This window comes from Penicillium subrubescens (genome assembly GCF_028828155.1).
Source record: "Penicillium subrubescens strain IBT 31985 chromosome Unknown utg000005l_segment0_segment0, whole genome shotgun sequence".
NCBI classification, from domain to species: domain Eukaryota; kingdom Fungi; phylum Ascomycota; class Eurotiomycetes; order Eurotiales; family Aspergillaceae; genus Penicillium; species Penicillium subrubescens.
This window is the reverse complement of record NW_026643155.1, coordinates 4,063,481-4,088,778: the sequence shown is the minus strand read 5'-3', so window position 1 is coordinate 4,088,778 and position 25,298 is coordinate 4,063,481. Positions and strand designations below refer to the sequence as shown.

General features: G+C 50.4%; 12 protein-coding genes across 12 annotated transcripts; 4 read left to right on the top strand and 8 right to left on the bottom strand.

Annotated features, from left to right (window-relative positions):
* Window positions 1-288: 288 nt before the first annotated feature.
* Window positions 289-1,405, bottom strand: N7473_008003 (60S ribosomal protein eL22). The gene is made up of 4 exons (XM_057153943.1): window positions 1,214-1,405; window positions 955-990; window positions 688-884; window positions 289-608 (listed from the first exon to the last, which is right to left on the bottom strand). The coding sequence occupies exons 1-4, from the start codon at window positions 1,226-1,228 to the stop codon at window positions 482-484; spliced, it is 375 nt and encodes a 124-aa protein (XP_057008281.1). The 5' UTR covers window positions 1,229-1,405; the 3' UTR covers window positions 289-481.
* A 1,052-nt stretch (window positions 1,406-2,457) lies between these two features.
* On the top strand, window positions 2,458-3,078 carry N7473_008002 (uncharacterized protein; the record flags this gene model as incomplete). The annotated part of the gene is made up of 1 exon (XM_057153942.1): window positions 2,458-3,078. The coding sequence occupies one exon, from the start codon at window positions 2,458-2,460 to the stop codon at window positions 3,076-3,078; it is 621 nt and encodes a 206-aa protein (XP_057008280.1).
* An 863-nt stretch (window positions 3,079-3,941) lies between these two features.
* On the top strand, window positions 3,942-4,538 carry N7473_008001 (DIM1 family thioredoxin-like protein; the record flags this gene model as incomplete). Its single annotated transcript, XM_057153941.1, has 4 exons — window positions 3,942-4,056; window positions 4,112-4,159; window positions 4,214-4,456; window positions 4,513-4,538. 4 exons carry the CDS (start codon window positions 3,942-3,944, stop codon window positions 4,536-4,538), a joined length of 432 nt encoding a protein of 143 aa, XP_057008279.1.
* Window positions 4,539-5,142: 604 nt separating this feature from the next.
* On the top strand, window positions 5,143-6,433 carry N7473_008000 (translin; the record flags this gene model as incomplete). The annotated part of the gene is made up of 8 exons (XM_057153940.1): window positions 5,143-5,208; window positions 5,334-5,370; window positions 5,496-5,549; window positions 5,613-5,746; window positions 5,799-5,904; window positions 5,974-6,059; window positions 6,133-6,282; window positions 6,359-6,433. The coding sequence occupies 8 exons, from the start codon at window positions 5,143-5,145 to the stop codon at window positions 6,431-6,433; spliced, it is 708 nt and encodes a 235-aa protein (XP_057008278.1).
* A 266-nt stretch (window positions 6,434-6,699) lies between these two features.
* N7473_007999 (glutathione peroxidase) lies at window positions 6,700-7,786 on the bottom strand (the record flags this gene model as incomplete). Its single annotated transcript, XM_057153939.1, has 3 exons — window positions 6,700-7,229; window positions 7,365-7,639; window positions 7,698-7,786. 3 exons carry the CDS (start codon window positions 7,784-7,786, stop codon window positions 6,700-6,702), a joined length of 894 nt encoding a protein of 297 aa, XP_057008277.1.
* A 760-nt stretch (window positions 7,787-8,546) lies between these two features.
* N7473_007998 (CTAG/PCC1 family protein) lies at window positions 8,547-8,998 on the bottom strand (the record flags this gene model as incomplete). The annotated part of the gene is made up of 2 exons (XM_057153938.1): window positions 8,547-8,871; window positions 8,955-8,998. The coding sequence occupies 2 exons, from the start codon at window positions 8,996-8,998 to the stop codon at window positions 8,547-8,549; spliced, it is 369 nt and encodes a 122-aa protein (XP_057008276.1).
* Window positions 8,999-9,632: 634 nt separating this feature from the next.
* N7473_007997 (uncharacterized protein) lies at window positions 9,633-10,833 on the bottom strand (the record flags this gene model as incomplete). Its single annotated transcript, XM_057153937.1, has 3 exons — window positions 9,633-9,763; window positions 9,816-9,893; window positions 9,951-10,833. The coding sequence occupies 3 exons, from the start codon at window positions 10,831-10,833 to the stop codon at window positions 9,633-9,635; spliced, it is 1,092 nt and encodes a 363-aa protein (XP_057008275.1).
* A 2,503-nt stretch (window positions 10,834-13,336) lies between these two features.
* cdcA (phosphoprotein phosphatase CDC14) lies at window positions 13,337-15,322 on the top strand (the record flags this gene model as incomplete). Its single annotated transcript, XM_057153936.1, has 3 exons — window positions 13,337-13,385; window positions 13,464-14,001; window positions 14,062-15,322. The coding sequence occupies 3 exons, from the start codon at window positions 13,337-13,339 to the stop codon at window positions 15,320-15,322; spliced, it is 1,848 nt and encodes a 615-aa protein (XP_057008274.1).
* A 564-nt stretch (window positions 15,323-15,886) lies between these two features.
* N7473_007995 (uncharacterized protein) lies at window positions 15,887-17,616 on the bottom strand (the record flags this gene model as incomplete). The annotated part of the gene is made up of 2 exons (XM_057153935.1): window positions 17,390-17,616; window positions 15,887-17,320 (listed from the first exon to the last, which is right to left on the bottom strand). The coding sequence occupies exons 1-2, from the start codon at window positions 17,444-17,446 to the stop codon at window positions 15,887-15,889; spliced, it is 1,491 nt and encodes a 496-aa protein (XP_057008273.1). The 5' UTR covers window positions 17,447-17,616.
* Window positions 17,617-18,668: 1,052 nt separating this feature from the next.
* Window positions 18,669-20,086, bottom strand: N7473_007994 (putative toxin biosynthesis protein; the record flags this gene model as incomplete). The annotated part of the gene is made up of 4 exons (XM_057153934.1): window positions 18,669-19,488; window positions 19,542-19,650; window positions 19,701-19,839; window positions 19,895-20,086. The coding sequence occupies 4 exons, from the start codon at window positions 20,084-20,086 to the stop codon at window positions 18,669-18,671; spliced, it is 1,260 nt and encodes a 419-aa protein (XP_057008272.1).
* A 788-nt stretch (window positions 20,087-20,874) lies between these two features.
* On the bottom strand, window positions 20,875-21,921 carry N7473_007993 (uncharacterized protein; the record flags this gene model as incomplete). The annotated part of the gene is made up of 1 exon (XM_057153933.1): window positions 20,875-21,921. One exon carries the CDS (start codon window positions 21,919-21,921, stop codon window positions 20,875-20,877), a length of 1,047 nt encoding a protein of 348 aa, XP_057008271.1.
* A 981-nt stretch (window positions 21,922-22,902) lies between these two features.
* Window positions 22,903-24,559, bottom strand: N7473_007992 (uncharacterized protein; the record flags this gene model as incomplete). Its single annotated transcript, XM_057153932.1, has 5 exons — window positions 24,134-24,559; window positions 23,971-24,075; window positions 23,497-23,870; window positions 23,367-23,434; window positions 22,903-23,306 (listed from the first exon to the last, which is right to left on the bottom strand). The coding sequence occupies exons 1-5, from the start codon at window positions 24,293-24,295 to the stop codon at window positions 22,903-22,905; spliced, it is 1,113 nt and encodes a 370-aa protein (XP_057008270.1). The 5' UTR covers window positions 24,296-24,559.
* Between the last annotated feature and the right edge of the window lie 739 nt (window positions 24,560-25,298).

The window sequence follows — 25,298 nt, the reverse complement described above, 5'->3', positions numbered from 1 at the left end:
ACCTTTCCGATATCTTTGACATGACTGGGCCAGGCGCATGTCAATTTGCGAGGAAAGGTGCACATCAATCATGAGATAGGTAAGGGCGTGGATGATACAAGTAACAGTTAATGTCATCGCAACTTTGATAGGCCCAAAGGCCTGCCTGCATTCTCAATCTTCACAATTGGATAGACTTGGCTGAGAGATCGATGTAAACTGAGTAGAAGACTGGCGTTAGTACTTGCAGGAGTCTACGCTACATGTACTCCCGAGGAACTGTCTCTACAATGGCGAAACGAGAAGAAATGTCAGAGGGTATAAACTTTTTTTATTCGTAGCCTACAGTTAAGTAGGCTAGTCTATTCCCACACATCATAAAACGACAGAACCCCGTGACACTCACCAATTGATCCGGCGGTAATCCAACCAAGTTCAACGTGCGATAATCACAGACCCATCCCATCGATCGACAAGCAGGTCAAAAGCCGAAGGAGCGCATTTACTCCTCATCCTCCTCAGCCTCGTCGTTGACGACGTTGTAGAAGCGGAGCTCGTAGACACCCTTGGAGGTGGAGACGACGCGGAGCCAGTCACGGAGCTGCTGCTTCTTGAGGTACTTCTTGGTCCTGTGGAGATAGAAAAAAAGTTGTCAGCGGACCGAATCTAGATGTCTCGAATATTGGGATTGTATCGAACGAAACGTACAGGTACTTGAGGTAGCGACCGGAGAAGGGGATGTGAGCAACGACCTCGATCTTGCCCTCACCAGCCTGGGAGATGACAACGTCATCACCGAGGTTGCCGACACGGCCCTCGACCTTGATGCGGTCGTGGAGGAACTTCTCGAAGGCGGAGACATCAAAGATCTTGTCAGAGGCGGGCTGAGAAGCATTGATGATGTACTGTAGAGGCAACAATCATTAGTAACTCGGACCAAAACTGGGAGTTGAGGAAGAATTCGTTGTCACATACCTTCTTGGTAACCTTCTGAGCCTTGCGGCCACGAGCCTACAGGGGGGAAATAACTAATTAGCCTACTGCTCCATCATATTGGAAACCCCAGTGGTAGTCTCAATGGACATGGTACATTCTTCATTCTCTCGAACAAGAAAACTACCGGATAGATTTTTCAATATCCAGCAGACCCGCATGTTCAAGGTGATCCAAGTCCATCGAGACTGTCCATTGGGGGGAACAGCAAAGCGGTTCGTGGGGTGGTCTTTCAACGTACAGCAGCGGGAGCCATTGTAAATGATTTGGGGGGTGAAGAACTTGGGGTTGAAGTTGGTCGCAAAGAGGTGATTATCCTGCGCCGGCGAGAGGGTTGGTCGGAAGAAGATCGCTTTCACTGTGGTGGAGCCCGTTTTGCGGTTCAAAATTCGCCAGTGCCCGTCTGCCGATGTGTGGGCTAAGCCTATTTGGGAGTAGAGTAGGGTATGGGGCTGGCCGAGTCAGGTGGTGTCATGTGATTAAACCCGAATATCACATGGCTATCACATGACCCGAATCAGGCAGCCGGTGAGTCACAGGGGTGGGGACCCATATCCTGGATGTTTTCGGTCCTTATTGGCTCGCTTAAACAAGACTAGTCACCTAGCTCGCTAGGCCCCACTCCTGGATTTACTTAAATACCTCCTCCCCCCGGCCGTCCTTCCTCTTTTTTTTTTCTTCTCCAGCTCTCTTTGCCTATTGGCTTAGATCAAGTGTAGTATCTGTTCTTTTCAGTTTAATCTCTGAAAGTTTTCCAATGGAAAACAACTTTGATTATTCCCATTTTTGGATCCCGCAACTTGGCCTCTGTGCTTGCGCATGCCTCGTTGCACAGTGTCATCGGGCTTACACTACCCCCGATCGATGCGAACACCCTTTTTCATCAATTGTGTTGGCTTGTCCAACCGCTTGGAGAAGAAGCTGTTCTTGTTTTGTTGTTGATGGGGTGGTTCCCTGATTGCCGGTCAGATCCTGGGCCTGGTTTACCACGTAACTCGGCGCGGTCCGTCCAGGTACACTGCAGAGATGGTGGCGCTCTGGCGATGCATACCATTCAGGTAATCGTTCCTCCCTGCTGGGATAAAAATGTGTTTCGATCCCTGTCTCTTGAAGCTGTAAACCCCAGTCTAGCTTAACTCTACCGAAATCTTCCACAGTGTTGACCGTTATTGCCTTCCATATCCCCAAACACATAGTCCTGTACTGCTACTCGTCCAAAAATAAGACCTGTTCGATACCCCACCCCACCCACCATTGCGTCCTCCGTTCGCTCTCCTGGTGTATTATGATCACGTGCCAGGGCGGTCACCCCCGCCCAAGTCAGGGTCAGTAATTAAGGGTAGCTTGATATTAATTTTGACACATCTTAGCAATTTCCATAAGCACACTATTGCTCAAGTATACTATAACGAAGTACCTTCAAAAGGATCTTAAACTCCCTTTTGAACATCTTCTGCTGGCAGAAACCGTTGCGGGACGGCAATTATGCATATCGCGATCCTCACCTTCGACGGCTACAACGAGCTCGACTCGCTGATCGCGCTCGGCATCCTCAACAGGCTTTACCGAGACGACCTTCGGGTGTCCATTGCCTGTCCTACGCCTAAGGTCCGCTCTATGAACGGCGTTGTAATAGAGGCAATGTCCACGCTTCAGGACGCCTGCGCTGCTGACGCCGTTATCATCGGCAGCGGCGCTAAGACCCGCGAGGTAGTCGAGGACCCCAATATCATGACCGTCCTAAGGAACCTCGACCCACGACGCCAGCTCATTGCCGCCCAATGCTCCGGCACCCTAGTAGCAGCTAAGCTGGGGCTGCTTAACGGTGTTCCAGCTTGCACTGACGACATCAGCAAACCGTGGGTCGTCGCTGCCGGCGTCGAGGTCATTAATAAACCCTTCTGCGCTAGTGGAAACGTTGCTACTGCTGGTGGCTGCCTCGCCTCCCACTACCTAGCCACCTGGGTTATTCGCCGACTATTCAATTCCAAAGCCGCCGAGGCCGCCCTACGCTACGTCGTCCCAGTAGGAGAGCAAGAAGAGTATATTGAAAGGGCCTTGCGTAACACCCAGCAGGACGAAAATTCTCTACCTAAAGCCATATAATAAACTAATAGGATAAGTATTTACTCCTGCACTTCAACTTCGTGCTTGACTATTCCTTTATACGTCTTACCGACTTTTTCTCCTAATATAAGTTCGTAGTCCGATGTCTCCAACTCTTCTCAATTACTGGATTATTCGAAATGAGGTATCTCCTCCTAAAGAAATCTCCGCTTCCGAATTTTGCAACGTCATTCGTTTATCAATCTTAATTCGAGTAGCCAATCACTACCCTAGCTCCTAGATATGTTCGTGTTTACGTACGCAGCTTTTGCGCTGGTTTTCACGTGTGCGGGCAAGCCGATAGAGACTTGAAGAATACTTAGACTAATCAAAAATTGTAGTATGCATAAATCAGGCAGTGCGTCAGGGAGGCTCTGTGCCACGCGATGGCTCGCTCGTGACCATAACACAGCAGTCGGACTAACTTTCAAGAAAGATCATCTGTGCTATCCAGATTAAGTCCGTCAAGAAGTACTCTAGTTTTAAAAAGCGTGAACTCGTACGAGGTCTCTATGCAGACATGGATGTGGATACGCGGTCGACTGCACTCGAATATATATCTCTCTATACATGAGCCTCAGTTAGAGGACCGGCTCCCAACACCGGATTGTCTAATAGTATGACTAGGAATAGAAAATTCCACCGTAAACTGATTCAAGATCCATACACTTCCAATAGCCAGCGACTGTAGTCCTCGATGAAATCTCTACATTTCGCTATTGTGAACCTTGCTGTCGCAGCCCAAGGCCGAAGACATATCAGTCACATGACCCGAGTCTATCGCGGGGCCTTCCAGCGATAAGCTCAGAGCTCTCCAATTTTCTCCAAGTTGCGCTTCGCTCATTGCCATTCACCACGTCATCATGGGTTCGATCGTATTGCCTCACCTTCGGTCTGCCTGGCATGTTGACCAGGCAATCCTCTCTGAGGAAGAACGCCTCGTGGTGATCCGCTTCGGGCGCGATCACGATCCCGACTGTGAGCCCGCTGTCCCCTCCATCGAGTGATCGCACGACTAATCGTTGCTTTACAGGTATTCGCCAGGATGAAGTCCTCTACAAGATCGCCGAGCGAGTGAAGAGTGAGTTTCCATGCCCGAGCCGGGAAGCCAGCCGCTAACACCTACTGTCCGCAGACTTCGCCGTCATCTACCTGTGCGACATCGACGAGGTCCCTGATTTCAACTCCATGTACGAGCTCTACGATACGATGACGATCATGTTTTTCTACCGCAATAAACACATGATGTGCGATTTCGGAACGGGTAACAATAACAAGTTGAATTGGGTATTGGAGGACAAGCAGGAGTTGATCGACATCATCGAGACCATCTACAAGGGCGCGAAGAAGGGTCGTGGTCTGGTTGTTAGTCCTAAGGGTAAGATCAGTCGGCTCTTGCAAAGCCGAGGATGGCATGCGCTGACTAGTGTACAGATTATTCGACGAGATACCGATACTAAGTGCGATCTCGCGCGGCCGACGGATGGCGATACCGACAAAGCTTGGTGGCGACCGCGCCTCTTTATGAATATTACGACTATTATCGCTGGGAAGGAAGTGAATACAACATAAAACTTGGAGATATGCGTTATTGGAGTTGTTCAGATACAGCATTGCTTTTTTTGGCGGCTATTCATGCCTGCCAACATTGAAAACAGCTTTCTTCTATAATGACCTCAAGAATAACTGGGCCTATCTTCAAGCGGTAGGCCTCCATCGAAGTCAGTGGGCGCAATGAGTCCGTGGCAAACGCCCAGCTTTGAAGTAGCTGGGCCCGTAGTTTGTAGATGACCTTGAGAGTTCCATCAGGATTACCTGACCTCCCTGCCGGCCAGCAATTATGCAAATAATGAACTTCTTTTAGAGTATTGAATTTGAGATACGGAAAACCCCAAATAAGAAGAAAATCAAGCAACTCTCAAATCTCAGCGACCTTAATCTCAGACCGGGAGTTGACCTCCAACTTTTGACGTAACTCACTCAGCACGCATCACCAACCACATCCCACACCTCCCACAATCCAACCACAATATTCTCTTCCCATCACCAGATACCACCACCAAAATGATCGACCAACGCATTTTCGAGGATCTCCAGACCAAGATCGACGAGGAGACCACCGTCCGCGACGTGAGTACTCTCAATCCGCGCCCTGCCTAGTCCCTACAAATGATTTCTGCGCGTGCCAAGCCCGAGCTCCAGCAAAGGCGGCTGCCCGCACAATTTCTGGCTCAGAGCTAACGTTCGGCGAATAGGAGCTTCACGAGATTATCCAGACTCTGGCCAGAAAAGGTATTTAGAGATTCCGAGGGATTGATCAAGAACTGCGGGCTCCTTTGTTCATGTGGTGGAGGTGCCGCCGGTTCTCTATTGGGGGTTCAACTGTTGAAGAATGGAGCTGATACAGCTCTTTACAGGCCGGTCTACGCAGGCTATTCTCTCAAGGGCACACTCTACCCCTGCCGACCAGCGTATGTGAATCATTTCTGATATGGCGATGCTTGGTCGCAGTTTCGCTAACATTTAATCAACAGTCAAGCCTGTTCTTGACGATGCTGCCGTCGAGATCCTGGCTCAGAAGCAGGAGGTCCTACGGCTGAAGGCCGTCGCGGACCAACATCCGTTCTACAAGTACAATGCGCTTTGGACCCGCGAGTTGCAGAACCTGGTTCGTGGCAACGCCTCATGTTTCTAAGATCTGATCATAACGCCTGTTCTAGGTTACCTCGATCGAGCTGTGCGCCTGGCTTGGTGGTCTGCAGGAGCACAAGGGCCCGAGCTCGGGTTCGTTCCTGACCATTGAAGAAGTGGGTAAGTTCTTGGAGGGTATGTTCAATCTATTTGTCGACTGTAAATTGGGCTGTCCAGACTAACGTATTTTTCTTCTTGCGCTAGTCCCTGTTAACCTGAAGGAGCAAGATGCCTTCCACCTCACCATTGAGGAGTATCTCCTGGCCTTGATCTCTGTGGTTGAGGAGCTGGTAAGCAGTCATATCCTATATTCTCCCCTTCTAAGTGTGGTTGAATCGCTAACCGTTGTGGGAATTTGAACAGTCGCGCCTGGCTGTGAACTCGGTCACCCTGGGTGACTATGAACGCCCTCTTCAGATCGGTAACTTTATCAAGGACCTCTTCGCTGGTTTCCAGCTGCTCAACCTGAAGAACGATATTCTGCGCAAGCGGAGCGATGGCATTAAGTACAGCGTGAGTTCAACCTTGGTCCAAAAATATGGTTACATGGGTGGTCTGAACTAACTGGCTCGTTCTTTCTGGTTGATAGGTCAAAAAGGTCGAGGATGTGGTCTACGATCTGTCGCTGCGCGGTCTAGTCTCCAAGGGCAGTGCTGCTGCATGAATGACGAATTGACAAGAACAAAAGGGCCAAGGAGAGCCGGGACAAGCAGCTACGAGGACAAGTTACGAGGATATCGACACCAAATCCAAAACAGATTTTTGATACGTATTATGGAGTACTATAGTTCCATCGTAAAGCACGTGGACGTGCGTAATTCGTACAGGGAATAAATCGCCAAAGTACAGGTATATGGGTAGAAAGACAAGGGCGAGCAGGCAAAATCACCAAAAACAGAGAATCAAAAAGAGCAGCGCGAAAGGTCAAGCTCACGAGAGCTTAGCCTGCTCAGCACCCTCAGTGGCCTTCTGAGCAGAAGCCGAGATACCAGCCTTCTTAGCCTTCTCAATCTCCTGGACAATGCTGTCCTTCAGAGTCTCAGGCTTAGTGAGGGAAGACCAACGGCCAACCACCTTACCATCCGCAGCGATCAAGAACTTCTCAAAGTTCCACTTAACGCGCTTCAGACCCAGCGCACCGGGCATAGCTTCCTTCATCCAAGTGAAGACCGGCGCAGCCTGGTCACCGTTCACATCCAGCTTCCCCAGCACGGGGAAACTCACGCCATAGTTGATCTGGCAGAAGGACTGGATATCGTCGTTGGAGCCGGGGTCTTGGCCGCCGAACTGGTTGCAGGGGAATCCGAGGAACTCGATGTCCTCGGGGTACTGCGCCTTGAGTTCCTTGTAAAGCTTCTCGAGACCCTCGAACTGCGGGGTAAAACCGCACTTGGAGGCGGTGTTGATGGCGAGGACGACCTTGCCTTTCAGGGAGGAGAGGGGAAAGGGTGTGCCCTTCTCTGTTTGAGAGGAAGTGTGTTAGTTGGTTGCTTTTTTTTTTTTTCAGAGCTTGTCACGGACCGCGGCCCGGGATGCGGGAACAAAGAACGGGGGCGTGGGCGCGGGAGGAGGGGGATCTGCGATGGTGTACATACTGTCGACGGGCTCAAACTCGAAAAAGGTGGTCGCGGAAGACATGGTTCTGGTTTGGAAGAGGCGTGGGGTAGAGGAGAGAGGTTGAGGAGCGAGAATGCGTTTGACGGTTAAGTGGTGATAGTGGCAAGATGACGTCGTAGAGAAGTTCCAGTTGCGGGGAGGATTGAAAGACCGAAGGAAAGATAATTGAGGACGGCAGAAGACGCGAGGAGCTTGGCGGTATAAAACCAACGGGCGCATGATGGCCGCTTTTGTAGGAATCAAGCCGAGGTCCCTTTAGAAGACTAAGCAAACTATCCCAAGTGCCCAGTTGGATATTTGGAAGCACTCACATTACCAATGATTCAAGGTCCAGGCACGGAATGCTCGAAAAGCCGACGGTTACATATTGACGCCGACCCGATCGATTCAATCTCAGCATGCTGATTGGCAGAACCGGATTTGGTTGACGATTCTCTCTCGACTTTTTTTGGACATTTCGATTCCACTAGGCCTGTCCAGTGTCCACCACGGAGTATTCTCCAGTGGCTTCTATACGACTAAAAGGAAATTATGCTTAACTAGGCTAGTGTGCACTGCACAATTTCTCTGCCAGCGAACAAAGATTTGGAATCGTTAATGACTTGGAACAATTTGGCATAAAAAAAAGTGGATAGGTTCTGCTTAGAAGACCTTGACGGTCTCGACCCCACGCCCACCCGGGAGGCTTTTCACGATCAGTTGCATGACGTGGGACTACGCGATTCCAATTTTCTATCAGCTTTCCTTTTCTAGAAAAAGAAGCTCGGCAGTTTCGTACCGTTGAATGGCGCCTTATTCCCCCAGTGGTCCAATAAACACAATCCCTTGCAAAATGCAGGGGTCCCACGGCCCACATAGTAGTGCGTATGCAATCGCAGTTGACGGGGGTTTCGCCTAAAGGAGACACATAGACACATTTGAAGGAAAGGACTTCCTTCCATCATAGTCCCTCCCAGTCAGAGTGTCCGGGCAAATGGGTGTAGCGTATCCCACAGCCCACGGCGTATTTCGTATCGTTCCGAAGCCTGCATGGACAGGCACAGCCACCACCGCAATGCCGAGGGGATGCCATCCTCACAGGGTCCAAGTATCGCCCACCCTTCCGAAGCGAAGGATTCTCAAGCGATAGATTTTGATGAGGGGTTACCCCTCCCAGATATTCACCCCTCAATCTCTTCCGCCTTGAGCACATCCACATCAAGCTCGGCCATCACACCCAGAACCACGCCCAGGCTTTCCATGAACCCGTTGACCGCGACGCGAAGCATGCGGTTTGTGGTCGCACGGTAGGTAGTCTGCAGGACAGTCTTGGACTCGTCTGGGTCTTGCTTCTGCTTCTTTTCTTGTGGCTCGCTGGGGGTATCGGAGGTAGGGGCCGTTAGGGCAAAGGTGCGCCGCACAAATGGGGAGAGCTCGGTGTCGACTTCGAGGGTTTGGAGGGCAGAGGACGCGAGGCGGTGGGTAGGGAGTGGGAGAGAGATGGTTCTATTCACTGCATCAGTCTCGTAGCCCTGGTAATGTGCGCCAGCTGTTCTTTGACGATCTTGAAAGGCGGGGTGGGATCGTACAGTGAGTATGGGAACTCGGTGTCGGAGGATTGCGAGGCAGCCATTGTGCAGGTATTGTAGTTGTAAGTGTAAATTTATTGGCGCCTCGTAAGCTGAGCGACGAGAAGACCCAGTTTCGACGACGCTAGACTGGAACAATTCCTGGCTGTCGCTGTGTGGAGCAATGACCGACTGCAACGATCTGAAGAATCAAGTAAGAGTTCGAAATGTGTAATCCTGTGGTATATATTACAGTACACAGGTGTAACTGGCTGACGAATTGCGTAATGCCAAACAGTATATTACAGCTAGCCGCATTTGGGAAAATCAAGGGAAACGAGGTGAAGGTCAAGGGCTAAGCAAAAAATGGACATATCGTGTAAGTGGGAAACACATTGTTGAATGCTTTGTTAAATCCCCGTAATTCAGAGGAAGATTGCGTAAATTGGTATTATGGCAAATAAAAGGTTTCTCGCAGAGAAGTAATTCCCGTCCAATATTATTGTGGCGGGAGTCGTTGAAGTATAGGAGCACACTCGTGAAAATATTGTACATTGGCTTTTCGAAATATATAATCTCGGGATTTGGCCCTTGGAAGTCGAAGTAAATGAAGACAAGAAGTAAAAAAGAGAGAAGACCGCGAGGATCAGCATGCATCCAAACGTCCCGCATAGTGTTCATCCATCGATGGATGATCACTTATGCGACAGCAAGATTGGCAATGACACGCTGGACAGCAGCGGGCATGTTGGAAATATCACTGGGAGAAATCTTGCCGGCATTGACAAGCATCTGGAGGTTGGCGAGAGCACCATAGATGCCGCTGGGGTCTGGGTACAAGATTAGCGAGAGTAATTCAAGACGGATGAGAAGAAAACATACTTCCAGAGAGGCCAGCCATGATGTCAGTACCGGTTTGAGAGGCAGTAGCGGGAAGGTTACCGAGTTGACGCTTGGCAACTGGGTCATTGTTAGCTGGATCACTGTCAAAGAGGATTATCTTGGTAGGCAACATACCGGATCCAAGACCGGCGACGGTGCTCTCAACAGTGCCAACCGCGCCCTGGCCAGTGCTCTCGGCAGTGCCTGCAGCGCTGCCAATAATACCAGTGCCACCGTTCAACGAGCTGGCGACGCCTTCAGTGACGGGCTGAACGGCCTCGAGTTGGCGCTTAAGATGTCCGGCACCAGCAACAGTGCTCTCAGCAGTACCGACAGCACCTTGGCCAGTGCTCTCAGCGGTGCCTGCAGCGCTCCCGATAATACCGGTGCCTGCAGCGCTCCCGATAATACCGGTGCCTCCATTCAGGGAGCTAGCAACGCCTTCAGTGACGGGCTGAACCACCTCCAGCTGACGTTTGACGGCATGTCCAAGTGTATCAGAAAGAGTCTGCTTTACAGTACCAACGCCAGGGAGCTCACGCTTGACGTGTGCCGCACCAGCAACAGTGCTCTCAACAGTACCAACGGCACCCTGACCAGTGCTCTCGGCGGTTCCAACAGCGCTACCAGCGATACCGGTGACACCGTTCAACGAGCTCGCAACGCCCTCGGTAACCGGCTGAACCGCCTCCAGCTGGCGCTTGAGATGAGGGGCAAGGTCGTTGTCAAGATCATGTTTGATAGTGTCGACCCCAAAAACCTGACGCTTGAAACCACCCAACGTGTTTACTGCAACATGCTCGATATTGTCAATGTTTGCATTCGTCACCTCCTCATGAACAGGGTCAAGGACTTGAGTCTGACGCTTTAGGTGGCCGCCAGCGACGCCAGCGACAACACCCTCTGCGGCGCCCCCGAGTCCACCAACGACGCCATCAGCACCTGGGAGGGCAGGAATGGCGGCGGCAGACACCATACTGGTCAGAGCCAGGGAAAGGGTGAATCGGGTGAACTTCATTCTTGCGGTATATTGGGATAAAAATAGGTCAAAAGAGTGACGTGGGTGAGAGAATATTGAGCAGCTCGAAGGCTGTAGAGTCTGAAAGGAGCGACTGGAAAGAATGAAAATGCTGAGTAGAGAAAGGACTGTCAATACAGGACGAAGTTAGGACTGGTTTATATACAGTTTGTCGGTGGTGTTATTGTGAGTTCCCACATGCTGTGTTGAGGACTCCTCGCATGAACTGCGGCCAAGATTATCAGGGGCCTCTGTTTTGTTCATGGCTTCATTTCGCGTGCGTCTAATGAAGTTCGCGATTAATCACGATCAACATCTCGGAACCTGCCATCCGGGCTGCTAGTCCACTGAATTGACGCTCTGCAATTGCCAGGGATGTTCCACTTGAACTCCACTGAAAAGTCTTAATGCCAAAGCTATAGCGCCTTTGGCCCATCAAGTTTCTCGATCTGGAACAACTCCACTTGGTGGCGGCAAGGTTCAATGTTGGTCTCAGTAACGCGCTAATACTTCTTAGACTGCTACTGGAGCTGCTTTTGGTGAACCGCTTATTTGGACTGCTCATGAAGATGCGGTTTTGAGGGAGACCAGGTCATACTCGAAAGCTTCCATACTCCGTGAACGTTGAGATTGGTGGTATCATTCCAGGAAACCGATAGGCAAAATAAAGAAAAGACCTGGAGAGACTATTGTATCGTGATCAAGTTTGTTGTTCATCTCTTATGCTAGGGGTGTGGCGCGGTGTGATACATCGGCTAGTGAACCCTCGAGGCGTCGGCAAGGGCTGCGGCTGCGGCGAATAGCTTCCACAGTAGTCTGTCGATCACCAAATCTTCTTTGTGACTCTGTCAGGAACCAGGGACGAGGATAATTTCCCGGTGAACTTTGAGGAGAGAACAGACCGTTCGTTGTCCTTGCGTCCGAGACAACAGCTGGAGGGGAGCCCCGCAAACCCGGCTTGAAATGTTGTGTTGTAGAGACATCAACAAACTAGACCAAGGCGACAGTAGGTGATGTCAACTCGAGTCTCTCTGTCATGAAAGAGAAGAGAAGTCATTGAATTCGCTTTGTATTAAGTCCGCCTCGGATGGAAATGTCGAGACCTTGAGGCCAATCTGCACAAGATAGTATAGATACATCCCGTAGGATGAACACTCAGGATGTGTGAAATTGTGGAGGATATATATCTTGCCAATCGATCATTCCGGCGGCTATCAAGACGACGCAACCTTCTGATAGGTGTGGTATACACCCGTACTTGCTGGGTTGATCGCTACCTACATAGGATCTTGAGTCAAGAGGACATAGGTGGCAACCTTCCTTTGAATACTGTTTATGGCGCATCTGGCACCAAATAATGAGCATGGCACCTGACAATGGCGCTCAGATGGTGAAAGAACCGGCTTGCTGTCTGATCCCACAATGAATTTGTCAAGGGGTTAGGAGGGCCATGGATAGTGCATGTTTACGCTCTTAAGGTGACCTAGGAAAAGGCAGACATTTCTTCAGGCCATAGCATAAAGACAGCCCATTGTCTCAATCAAGGGCTGCAGACAGCTTTAAAATGTGCACCGATCAAAGGCATGACGGTATATCGTGCCTGCGGAAACCCATTGCATCCCCGAGTCCAAGGCAAATTGTTGAAGCACAAGCATAGCCGAGAGATTACCAGGCATTTACGCCACTAAAGTCCTGAATCTGATCATCTGGAATGCTCTGGACGAAAAGGGGTTGCCCCTTTCAGGCATTCATGTGTTATTCCAAGATTAACCACAAGACAATGGGATTGATTGTTAGGCCGGCCAGCTCAGGGTATGACGATGGAAGGATGTCGCTTGATAGAGACCATGACTTGCAATTGTCTCGTTGCATTGAGTGGTTGCTAGGTCCATATGTGGCAAATCAATTGAACTCCGCTGCAGTCAAACAGGCCCCCACAATCCATGGATCTGTCACTTTGTTTTGATGTTTTGATGTTTGTTTGGTTGTTTTGGTCCTGTTTGATTGTTTGATTGTTTCCGGGGGGCAAACGGTGATGACATAATCCAGAACGTTGTGAATGCCTGAGGCAAACAGGCGGTTGTCGAGTCAACGCCCGGAACTAGTCCCAAATAGGCACAGCATAACATAACAGCGGCTTAGCGTGGCATGGCAGCTGCCCCAACGCCATGAGATTGATTATTATTCTTCTCCTCCCACCGCTGTTGATTCTCCAACTTCCCCTCTTACCTAGAACATTGTCCTGTACAGTGCATCTCTTACACGGACTATCATTATCTTCTCCATTCTTCCATTCTTCTCAATCGTGGACTTGGGATCAACCAGATCATGGGCGTTTGAACTCCATTGCCATTATTGACATATTGTGACTTGCTGTCGGACATTGGTTCGGCCCGCCATATCACACTCAATCGCACGACTTTCGGAGCTGTTGTGGTCTTCGGACTCGATCTTTTATCTCTTACCACTTGACTAGCTCCGCGGTCTTCAGAAAACCGCCATCATGCCCATTGACGCTGGCCACGCGGGCCAGATGATTGAGTACATCCAAGGTTCGTGCATCGCATGGTCCAGCCGCTGCAGTCCCACAATCGGACCAATGTTTGGGATCTAACAACAAACAAACACAGATCGCCTCTACCTGGCTTCTTATGATTCGACTCCGTCCTCGCGCACTCCATTCCCTTATCCGCTCGAACAGCCCAAGTCTCCCAGCAAGCGTGCTGCTCGGGCACAACCCACTACCCCGACGACCAAGCGCCGATCTCCCGTCTACTTCACTGTTGACGATACCCTTCTCTACAATGCTTTCCATGCGGATTTCGGCCCGCTCCACATTGGTCACCTGTACCGATTCGCAGTCCTTTTCCATGAGATCCTCGGAGACCCCGCCAACAGTGACCGCCCGGTTGTCTTCTACAGTAAAACCGATGCGCGAAGCCGCGCAAACGCCGCTTGCCTCGTGGCCTGCTATATGGTTCTTATCCAATCCTGGCCACCCCACCTGGCCTTAGCTCCGATTGCGCAGGCCGACCCCCCTTACATGCCCTTCCGTGATGCCGGATACAGCCAGGCCGACTTTATCCTGAACATCCAGGATGTCGTGTATGGTGTTTGGAAGGCCAAGGAGCAGGGTTTGTGTGGACTCCGTGACTTCAACCTTGAAGAGTATGATTTGACCCTTTGTTTTTGTTCGACATGACATTCCTTGTGCTGACTGAAATGCAGATATGAGAAGTTTGAACGAGTCGACATGGGTGACTTCAACTGGGTCACCCCCAACTTCCTTGCTTTCGCCTCTCCTCAACATCAACCGGTTGCGCCCGTTCCTATGAACACCCCCGAGTACGACGCTCTCCCCTCCTCCATCTCCGAAATTTGCTCTTCCAAGCTGCCGCTCCCATTCAAAAATGTCCTCGTCCACTTCACCTCCCGCAACGTTGGTCTCGTTGTTCGCTTGAACTCTGAGCTGTACAGCCCATCCTATTTCACCGCTTTGGGCATCCAGCACATCGACATGATATTTGAAGATGGCACGTGCCCTCCTCTCACCCTCGTCCGGAGGTTTATCAAGATGGCACACGACATGATCACTGTGAAGAACAAGGGCATTGCGGTGCACTGCAAGGCTGGTCTGGGTCGCACGGGATGTTTAATCGGTGCTTATCTGATCTACCGCTATGGATTCACTGCCAATGAAGTCATTGCCTTCATGCGGTTCATGCGCCCTGGTATGGTCGTCGGCCCCCAACAGCACTGGCTGCACCTCAACCAGGGCTCTTTCCGCGAGTGGTGGTTCGAGGACAGCATGCGTGAGAAGCTGGCTCAGTCTGCTCCTGTTACTCCTGCCCGTGTCTCTGCCAAGAAGCGCGGAAGCAACGGTGTGGTCTCTACTCCTCCGAACAACAGCCACTCAAAGCGCGCCGCGCTTGGTGAGATTGATCACAATGAGGGTGCTGCCACCCACCACGAGGAGAATCTCCCTGCACCCACCCCAGGACAGCCGCGGAAGTCACACCGCAAGGACTCTCGCCACCACCCTTATGCCCGCACAGCTTCCGGCTCACTGGCTGTGGACCATGATAGCCACAAGCAGGCAGACTCGCGCACCCCTCGCGGTCATCGCCTGAGTAACGAGAGCAGCGAGAGCGACGAGGAAATTCAACTTCGAATGCTGGCCAAGCGTTCATCTAGATCTCCTGTCGCGACGACAACCTCGCGGTCGATCAGCTACTCGGCCACTGTCACAGCCAGCTATACCCTCACCGACGACATTCACGAGGACCGTGAGAACTGGGTAGACTCAGCTGCTCCCAAGACCCCGGCTAGTCGCAAGAGCGCCAGTGGGACCATTTCGGTCAGCAAAGTTCGGTCCAGCCCCCGGCGGGTCACAGACAGCAACAAGAGCGAGTCCCGAGGAGTGCGCAAGCCCAGTGGCCGTATTGGCAGCACCTCGAGCCCATCTCGTGCTACTCGCGCTGCTGCTTAAGTGGCCAGGATGCTAGCCATTTAATGCTTTGGCATGTCTATTACCTTCCTGCGGTTGACACCTTCTATTCTTCCTGTCCCTATGGGACAACATTCTGCATACCCTTTTTCTCCCGCTGCATCTTGGACAGTCTAATGCTTTTCTTCATTTCGTCTCTTGTTGGTTTCTACCAATTCTTGTTTATGGTTTTGTTTTCATGGCGCACAAATCATTGGTTTTTCCGGGCTGGTTCTGCGCGGCGTTTGGTTGCACTGATTGTTGATATGTTGAATTGGTTGCTAGGAAGGGGGATTCGCCACTATATGTGGCTTTCGTGGCCCTGTTCGATTGGTCTACAGTCTCTGCTGTTCATGTCCTCTCGCGGTCACGGCATGGTGTTCTGCATGCGCGGCTTCTGTCCGCCTTGATTTCTACGCGATACGACGATTAGTTTCATGAGCTCGTGCAAATCTTCTTCATTTCATTTCATTTCCATTATCCATTATCCATTGAGTAGTGTTAATGACGTAGGGCACATGTACCCTCATCGTCGGCAATATGTATTATGTGACTTTATAATCGTTACTATAAGGATGCAGCGGTGATCCACTCGCCTGGTTTCCTCAGATGTCCAGAACAAACCGAATCGGGGCTCCCCGTTGCGCAGGTGATGACGTCGAATGCTTCCAATCCCATCGATGCAGCCACAACATCGAGCCATTTGTCCGGGGATGGAAGATCATCTTCAATCTGGCTGTTGACATCGGACCCGTCTATCCCACCTTTTTCAACATTCAATTTCGAGACAAACCGAAAAGGCAGCGGGTCTGCCAGCTGTGTATCGTCATTTTCAATTGACCTGCCCTGATTTGCAGATACTTCGTCACTCTCAAGATAATCGTGTAGAAGATGGAGAATGAAGAGGCAGTGGTCCGCGCCACGCAGGACGCTGTTTGCGAATTCCTGTGGGAATGTGGATGGGATGGGCCCGATAAAAGGCATCTTCTTCTTGTTGATAGCGCCGCCGTTACACCATTGATAGCTTTGTACTGCAGCAGCGAGGCGCAAATGCGCGGATAGAGTATACAAGGACTGACTGCTGTGGAGGACTTGCGCTGATAAGGCTCGTCTTGTCTGTGGTGGGTCGTCGGTGGTGTGTAATTGGCGTGCCTGGACTAGTAAGCCCGGTACTTTGACGACTTCTTTGAATATCCGATCTTGTAAATCGATGAAGAGGGCGATAGGTCCGTCGACGCGTGGTGAGGCCATATCTTCCATTCGCACTTGGTCGATGTGTTGCTGCCACTCTGGTAGTTCGAAGATACACCGTTTCCCACTGACGAATGCCTCCGCGACAAGGAAGCTCCGGAAGGAGAGGTAGAGGCACCGGTCGAAGCCGGTTAAATGCGCCTTGGGACCGCGATGCTCCATCAACAATGCAGTGCCGGCTGCGTGGTGAGCCCACGAGTCCGGGTTCGTGCGCGAGTATGCCTCGAACAGACTCAATGCAATAGTAATGCTCACACTCTCGGTAGACTTCATCGCATCTGCGTTGCGAATCCGACCACCGAATAACCGCAGCGCATTGCTATATACCTCGCGACTTGAGCGCTTGAGCATTGTATTGCTATGTTTCTGACCCATGAAAATGGCATTGAGGCAGAAAATCGCTGCGTCAAAGGCGGGGCTTTGGCCTCCATGCTGTGCGATGTATTCCGTCCATGGCACATGGACTCGGTATCGATTTAGTCCGAACCAGCGTGTGAATGCTGTGAGGACGAAGGAGCCAAAGACGACGGGTTGTTGTTTGCCCATTGATTGTGCTACTAGGGACGGTAAGATGCGCTCGTCGATAGAGTCGGGAGGCTGGGTAGGGGTAGGGGTAGACTGGGATTGCTTCTTTTTGAAGCGTTGGCGGAGTTGTGGGCCTTCGTCCATGAATTTATGGGGACGAGTATAGCCAGGGCAGTCGGCGCCGTATCGCGTGCACTGAGTGCATTCCGGGCGTAGTAGATCACACTATAGCCAGGGTTGTTGCCGTTAGATATGGTTATTCTGGTTTCCCCGCGGGGAGGAGATGGTGCTTACCTTCACCCGCCGCTGGAGACATGTCTGGCATCCTTTGCTTTTTGGAACGCCAACCATGGTGAGGATTTGCTCGTGGATGATATGATGCACATCCCCGAATCGATGCGCTGGCTGTCGGGCAGGTTCCCGGATAGGATTTAGGTGGTTGTCACGTATATGATCTTAATCGTGTGTCGTAGTCATTCATTCTGCGCCAGTGGGCGCTTTCTTAACTGTGAGAGCCACTGATCACGCCCGTCACGCCCCGAAACGCCCGCCGAGAGTCTCGAGTGAGATCTGAAGAAAGTGTGCGGCTCAGCTTGCCCGCACCACAAGTCTGGGCGCTGATGACACCGCAGCAATTCCAGGCGACACGGGTTCCGACGTACGTGCCTCGCGGTAAGTAAAGGTCCCTCCTGGCTGTTCCTGCTCGGTCAATCGGCCCGTGCATTCCCACACGGCGTCTGACAATCTGCGAAAATTGATCCAGAGGGGGGCTCGAGTAGGATGTCAGCATATTAATAGCCATGGCGGGACAAAGGGTGCAGTATCCGCCCTTGACGGAATTGGACCCTGGAAGTCACAGGTGTCTGAATAGCCCACCGAAGCGAGCCAATGAAGCGGTTGCCAAGCTGACCCCAAGCTTAAAACGGGAACCTCTGAGAGACGCGCTTGTCTCGTCGAGTGGGCTTGGCTTGGGACGGGACGTTTGGATGAGCGGGTAACATTTTCATGGGCACAACGCATCATGCCAGAGCTGGCGATCCTATCACGATTGGATTTGGCAGACTTTTCTCGTTCGAGACTAGCCGTTAGAAGGCATGTCAGCAATGCCTGTTTTTTTTTTTTTCTTTTCAGGTCTGATCCCCAGTGGTTACGGGGTGACCGACGTGTGCCAGTGTGGTGTGGTGGTGGTCAAATAAGCTCGAGGCTAAAAGTTGGAGCCAAGGATTCTCTTTCGGCCGTGCACCGAGCCCCTCGGACGAAGATTCGTTTCGGTTGGCTAATGCATTGTTTTTTTGCACAAGAAAAACGCAGATAGCTGATCGTAGTTCTCACAAGGATGTGCCTAAAAAGTTAATCTCAGATAGCAGAGTTTGAAGGTCTAAAATATAGGTAGAGTTCGGTGATTAGTGGATCTTTCACTTTAACTCTCGGGTTGATCCAGATTCCTCTATAGAGACTGATGTGAATTAAATGGCACTTTCCAATGGGTACCTCTTTCAATTAGTTTTTCTGTCCAGGTTGAAATATACCGTTCAAAATCCTTAGTGTTGACCGCATACCATAAAAGTAGGCTCTACAGCTTTCCCTTGGGCCTTTCAGAAAGAGGTGGCATCATTGCAGTCCCTAAGCTGCCCTCTGAGGCCTTGAACATCCCAGGCTCAGATCTCTTACTCTGATATCCAGCCAAGAGCTTTTCATCTGCTAGCCAGCCCTGGAACCAACTCTGCACCCACTCGGCTGCCGCGTCAGCGCTTTGGTCAATCTGCTCGAACACCAAGGTGTGTGATGCATCCTCAAAAACCACCTTCTTCACCATACCTTGATCGGCACCACCGCTTCCCCCGACACCTGTGCCAGTGGAACGAACCTTGGAGTCCTGCGCCTCCGGTGGCGAGAGATAGCTGCGACCTCCGAAGACCCATAGCACACTGGGACGAAGGTAGGGCAGATTACGCATGCACGACCAGCACTCTGGTCGGCCAAAACTGAGAGGACGTTCAGTCTTGGGATCCCAGTCGGCTAGTAATAGCCGATCCAGCCCTGCCGATTCGGGCTCCAGGTTGGGGATGGTGTAGCTCCAAGACTCTTGGTGTCGGGTAGTCGTGAGGGTCATCGCAGAGTCAGGAAGATCAGGGTTGGTCTCTTTGTTGTATAGTCGTGTTGGGACAGATCGGATCCCGAATTTTAGATAGCGATCGACGACTCGAGGATCCCATTTTCGCAGGCTTTTGCGTAACGTGGCTTCTGCTGCATCTCGTGATTCCCAGAGATCCCGTCTGTTTGCGACAAATCGTGCAGGATTGACGACTGAACGGATGTTTTCGTCAAAGATGACAGGCTCGTAGAGCACCAGAGTTGAAAGTAGCCGTGGGTGGATTATGGAGAGATTGATACTAGAAAGTCTTAGTCGGATGTTGACCTGAAATGGGGGGGTTGGACAACGAACAGCTGAGCACAGCCCATGCTATGTCCGACACCAATTATTGGGCGCGGCATCTCATCGCGAAAGTGGTTGATCATATGTAGAAGGTCGCGCGAGTGGTCATACCAACTGGCTAGTCGGGGTTAGCAAAATGTTACTGCGACCGAGCGTTTTGGGCCCTACGAGTATCTCCTATGATCTTTTCATTCAGGACATAACTCGCCCCCTGATTGGAGACATCGGCGATCCATATGGCACGTAACGGCACCGATCGTTTCTTTAAGTGCTCATAGAAATGCTCCCACAGTGGCTCAAACAATTCCTGCTCTGGTTAGCGGCCAGGTGATTGTGGATCAGTTCAGAGAAAGACTATTTACCTTAAGAGAGCCATTGCCATGCACACCGATGACAGTAACTGCATTGTCGGGCACTGGAGTAGGCTGGTCGAGGGGAATGTACTGTTTGATCGCGAGCTGCACCACGCCTTCTTGCCGGCCGCTGAGAGCGTGGGGATGTTCGCGGATGTGTTGTCCTGGGAGTGTATGCTCCACTATCTTGAATGGACTCATGGTAGAGAGAATAGGTCAATTGATTTGAGATGTTACGGATGACAGATTGATTATTTCAAAGGAGTTAAAGCACCAGGGCTCGGCAATAATGACCATTTTAGCCCCCAACCTCCTCCACCGGTAACCAGGCGTCCTATTGACATCACATGCTTCTGCAACCTCATCCACAGCCTTATCGCATCGCGCTAGATGTTTATAGGCGGAATACGGTTGTTAGCTACTCCAGACTCCAGAAAACACTTGGGTTACAACAGCGTTGAGCTGAAGGTCATTGCATAAGAAATATTGCTAAAGGGCTGCCTCATTCACAACTAAGAATAAGTGGTAGTTGCTTGTAGGAGGCGGTGGGTTGAAGTGAGGCGAACTAATACGCCCTGGCGCAAAGAGAAACTTTCTAAGACATGCAGTATATGATATTTGTACTAGATACATAGATTGTTATCACGAGTAACCAATAGTGTAGACTTTGATCTTGGTCGGGTAGGCCCGGTTGCCATAGCATGCGGCACATAGCGATGTGTTCTCCGCACTAATCTGTATATTTCCAGATGGCCCACAGGCTTATTTTCCCCAAGATTTAGATGCTGTGCATACCATAAACCGCGTTCATGGGCATTTTCAAAGGATAGGAAATCCCCTTTAGCAATATCATTGCTGAGTTTGCCCTGGGCGTGATCCTTCTCTAAAGGTGACATACTAGCCACGACCGGTTAAACAACCATTGGAAAGACCCCTGGAAAGAGCTTTGGAAAACCCAATAGGAATTAGACATGCCATGCAAGAACCGTCTAGCATATTCCTAGCCGGTCTTCGTCCCAGCCAACAAGAAATTCATCCAACAAGTCGTAAGTGTTTTGATCGCTTTGCTTTTGATCTGCTTCCGATGGAAAGCCAAATCCAATCTCAGAACTAGCTTGCAATTCCTTTGGCTCAGCAGAGACGGGTTGCTTCACTGGAACCCCTTGAGAAATATTTGGAGAGCTCGTGTTGAGCAATGGCTTCGTCTCAAGGGTGTCCAAATTGGGATGCATCGGGTTAAGATTTGGTGTGAAACTCCTTTGTGGTGTATATGGTCTTTTGTATTGGAATTCATCGCTCATGACGGGAATATCGTGCGCCGAGTTCGAGTCATCAAAGTGCATTTGTAGTGACTCGGGAGACCCAGATCCTGAATCAGAACTCGCGTGGTCGTCACTTAGTTCTGGCGTTGAATATTGATCATGCGGAATCGAGATGCCTTGCATGGCTTGCGTGGATACAGGAGTCCGTGGAGAAGGTTGCACATGCTCTCTGTCGCAATGGTAAGACGCATAGCTCTCAGTGAGCAGGTCTTTGAGAATCAAGTTTAGCTGCAAGACGCGCTTCAATTGTCGCGGAGGCAAAGTATTATCGGCGGGTGAAGAACCGAGCTTTCTCTTAAGCGAGGCGCGGTCGTTTTTCTGCTCAATCCTAGCCTCAGATCCAGCTCTCCCAGCGGAAAGTTCCTGCCTTTGGGATAGGCTATGCCTTATGGCACCCATTCGCGATGGCTCCTTCTCATCAAATGGCATGGTCGCCTTGAACTCAATCCCGTGGTCAATCAATAGCTGCTTGAGATATTTGACCTGGCTCTCGAGGAAACACACATAGCTGCGCGGAACTTCTCGCTTTGTGAGTGGATCATAGCCTACGCAGCGCGTCCCTGCCTTTTCACAGGGTTCGCAGCGCGGGAGGCGCTGGTCACAGCGATGCTTGCGTAGACGGCAGCGATTGCAGGCGGAGACATTGCGAAATGATTGAAATGATGGCTCGGATGTGGTCGTGCGTTGGGTCGCCGGAGTGTTCATGTTCAGCATTGCGAAGGGACTCTAGACTGAGAGACTCAACCTGCTGTCGTTTGTGTGAATGTATTGAAGCTCTGGAAGAGATATAGCAAGGAGAGAAGGAGAAGAAACAAGGGAGAAATTGTCTCAAGCTATCGAGAAGTTCACGTAGTTACTACCAAGCTATTAGACTTAATTGTTGCCGTCAAGCAACAATTCCATAGATTTACTCCACTTGAACGCCGAGTCGAACTCCGAAATTGCACCCCGCGGTGGGTCAAGGTTGGCTGCTCGGCCACAGTCCATTGAGATATCAAAGCTGGTGTAGCCCAATTTAGCTATATTTTTTGCCGATCTCCACATATCCCGGAATGAAATCGGAGTCCATTCTTATCTGAGTCTTGAGTCTACAGTGCAATTGCTGTCATGGTATATAGCCATGATCTCCACTTCCTATCATATTGTAACAGCAGCAGAAAGGCCATTTCTCTAATTGGTGGCTAGCTTAAACAAAGTGTTTTCCGCGGCAAAGTCAAAGCTGCAAGGATGCCAGTACTTGACCAGATTTAATTAGAGCCAGCTGGAGCTGAAGGTCGATTTGAACCGCTGCAAGCTCCAAACCTTTAATTCGGGACTTTTTGAAGACATGATATTATGTTAGGGGCTGCGACCGCTTGATGACAGTGACTTTTGAATACATTCAACTGCGACCTCCCGCCAGTCAGGTTTCAGCCTACCACAATAAAACATTGGGCCAATCAGACGTCAAGTTTTACTCCGGATTTATTCCGATGCAGCGTGAACTCTATTTGTTATTCGGGCGAGATAGACACGATATGGGGAACAGTAGCTCGGATTTTCGGATTATCGGACGCGCGAAAGATAAGATTCCTGTCACACGCGTATCTAACGTCTTCGCAGGCTTGATCATCCTCTACTCCGGATAGACTGTTCATTAAACGAATTTGACGAGAATTTAGATGAAATTAAAACATCGGTCTATTAGCGTTGAGTCTAGCTTGAAGATGGTTTTTTTGTGCCCACATAAGAAACTCGATACTCCGTTACCTTTCGGATGCCCTTCGCATCTTGGTACTCGGCTTCGCCACTCGGACCGGCACGCAGGATCTGGCCCGTGCTATCCTCCGAGATGCGATTTTGTGAATCGTTGAGGTGGTTAATACTGTCGCCCATTTCACCAGAGTTCCCGTGGAGCTGGGCCCAGCTACTTCGAGACCGTGACGTGGTGTTAGGCCCCGGGCTTCTGACAGCCAAGCTCACATGGCTGTTGCCTCCTTGACTTGTGGAAAAGAATGAGGGAAAGAGCCTAGCTAGTGGCGCCCACATCATTGGCAAGCAGGCGCAGATTATCGCGACGTTTTCTTCGGTTATCGTCCATACTGAGGAGGCGATATCGTCTAGGAGGATATTGTGTGAGTGTCCGAGCAAGAGGAGGGCGACCCTGTGAGAATACCTACAGGTAGTATCAGGACTGGTGGACGAAAAGTTGAGAGTCTGCATCCGGATAATGCTTGTAACGGCGACACTTGAGAGGCTCGAAGTCAGTTTCAAACTCTTCGCTGTCTTACCAAGATATTTGAAACTCACAATGCACCAAGGGCAAACACAATCATCAAGGCAATTTTTCGTTTCAACGGCGTCTTCGATTTGTAAATCGGATACATCGGCAGCGCCAAGATAATGATGTCGGTAGCAATTGAGAAGCCGGCGTTGGCGTACCAATTGGTAGTTATGTCAATGCATGATCCTGCAATGGTTTTATCCCAGGCTCTTGGTACTGGGGTACATTGAAATACGGAAGCGAAGAAAGCGGCTACCATGTAAGAGGCGATGATAACCAGGAGCGTGTGGCAGGTAATGCGGAACCAACGCTGGATAAAAATGCGCAGGTATAGCATGAGGATAGACATCTTGGTCGTGTTCATGGTGAGCTTGTAGAAAGCTTGGCTGACGAAAAAGAGCTGACAAGACCTAGGTTAGCAGCCCATAGATGAGGACGCATAGAGCCAGCGAAAAGTGACAACAATGCGAAAATTTTTGGAAAGTCAATTCTCAAGGTACCTTCAAAGTTATTTTCCGATTTGGTCTTGTAAGATTGGCGATGTGTTGGCCAAAGCCGTAGGTACAGGACGCGAGCATGAATGCCATAACAATAATTGCAAAGACCTGTCGTTGAGACTGTCAGTGTGCTAATGCAGCCTAAAGTCACGCATGAAGAACTCACAGTAGATGCTAAGATAGTCCAATCATCCCCGCCCAGGCCCGACTTGGAGTTGAATCGGGACCATAGCCGAATCGCCACGAAGGCCGGCGTGATGACCAAGAAGACAATACATGGCACTTGAATTTCCAATGCCCTGCTTGGGCCTGGAGTGTTTTGCGACATCACAGATTGATCAAAGTCGCCGTGGGCGAGTCGTTGTGGACAACGATCGAGACGGATAGCAAAATGAATTTAGGGAAGCATTTCTTAGTGTCAGCATGGATTCCATTTCTTCCCCTCGCTCGCGGCCGCGTAGTTCCATTGTCGTAATAATATAGATAGCGTGCTACACAGTGAAGTTTGACTGGCACCCGCCAAGGGCATTCCGGACTCCGCGACATTATTATCTGGACGCCTAACTGCTTTGATCGAAGGGTTTACCTGGATTCGAGACCCTCGTAAGAAATGGAGATTTGACTTCAGCGAAGGATCTAGGTAATCTATTCACAGCCTGTTGGGGTACCTGACTAACGCCATTAGCGGAGGACTACTCCGAGTACGTTCTAGTGATGTTGCAGTGGTTTTTGATTAAAACCCGTCTAACCGGAACCGAGCCACCAAACGTGTTGAACAGACTGGATAATTCGGTCCGAGAAGTCAGCAACACGGAATATTTTATTTCTTTTTAATATATGGAATCTATTTCCTTTGGCTCTTGGCTCTTGTGGTATCCAGCCTGGCTTGATGGGCCCCACTAGGTCACTTGATTTTTACACTAACTTCAAGTTGGTATTTGCAACACGAGGAGACAACTTACAACCAGTTCCAGAGTAAGCAGCAGTAGTTATTACAATTGACTTTTTAACTACAATCAATATTGAATCTATGGTAGTTCATCACCTAGGCAATAAAGTTGACCCTCTGCGTCCGAAACATCCGAAATAAGAAGGGTTTACAAATGCAATCTCAAGACTATCGGGCTAGTGCCAAATGGGTGTAATGAGATGGAGAAGCACAACACAGGTGGGTCCAGATTTCCCAGCAGGGTACATATAGGTTCACATCGCGCAGGGGGTGGAACAAAGTTACAAACAAGCACGTCTTCCTTGCTCGCTTGCAATCAATTGATAGAGAGCCCTTCGTGCTCTCCCAAACCAGCCACTTAGAGCCCTCAGCTGGTCATCCC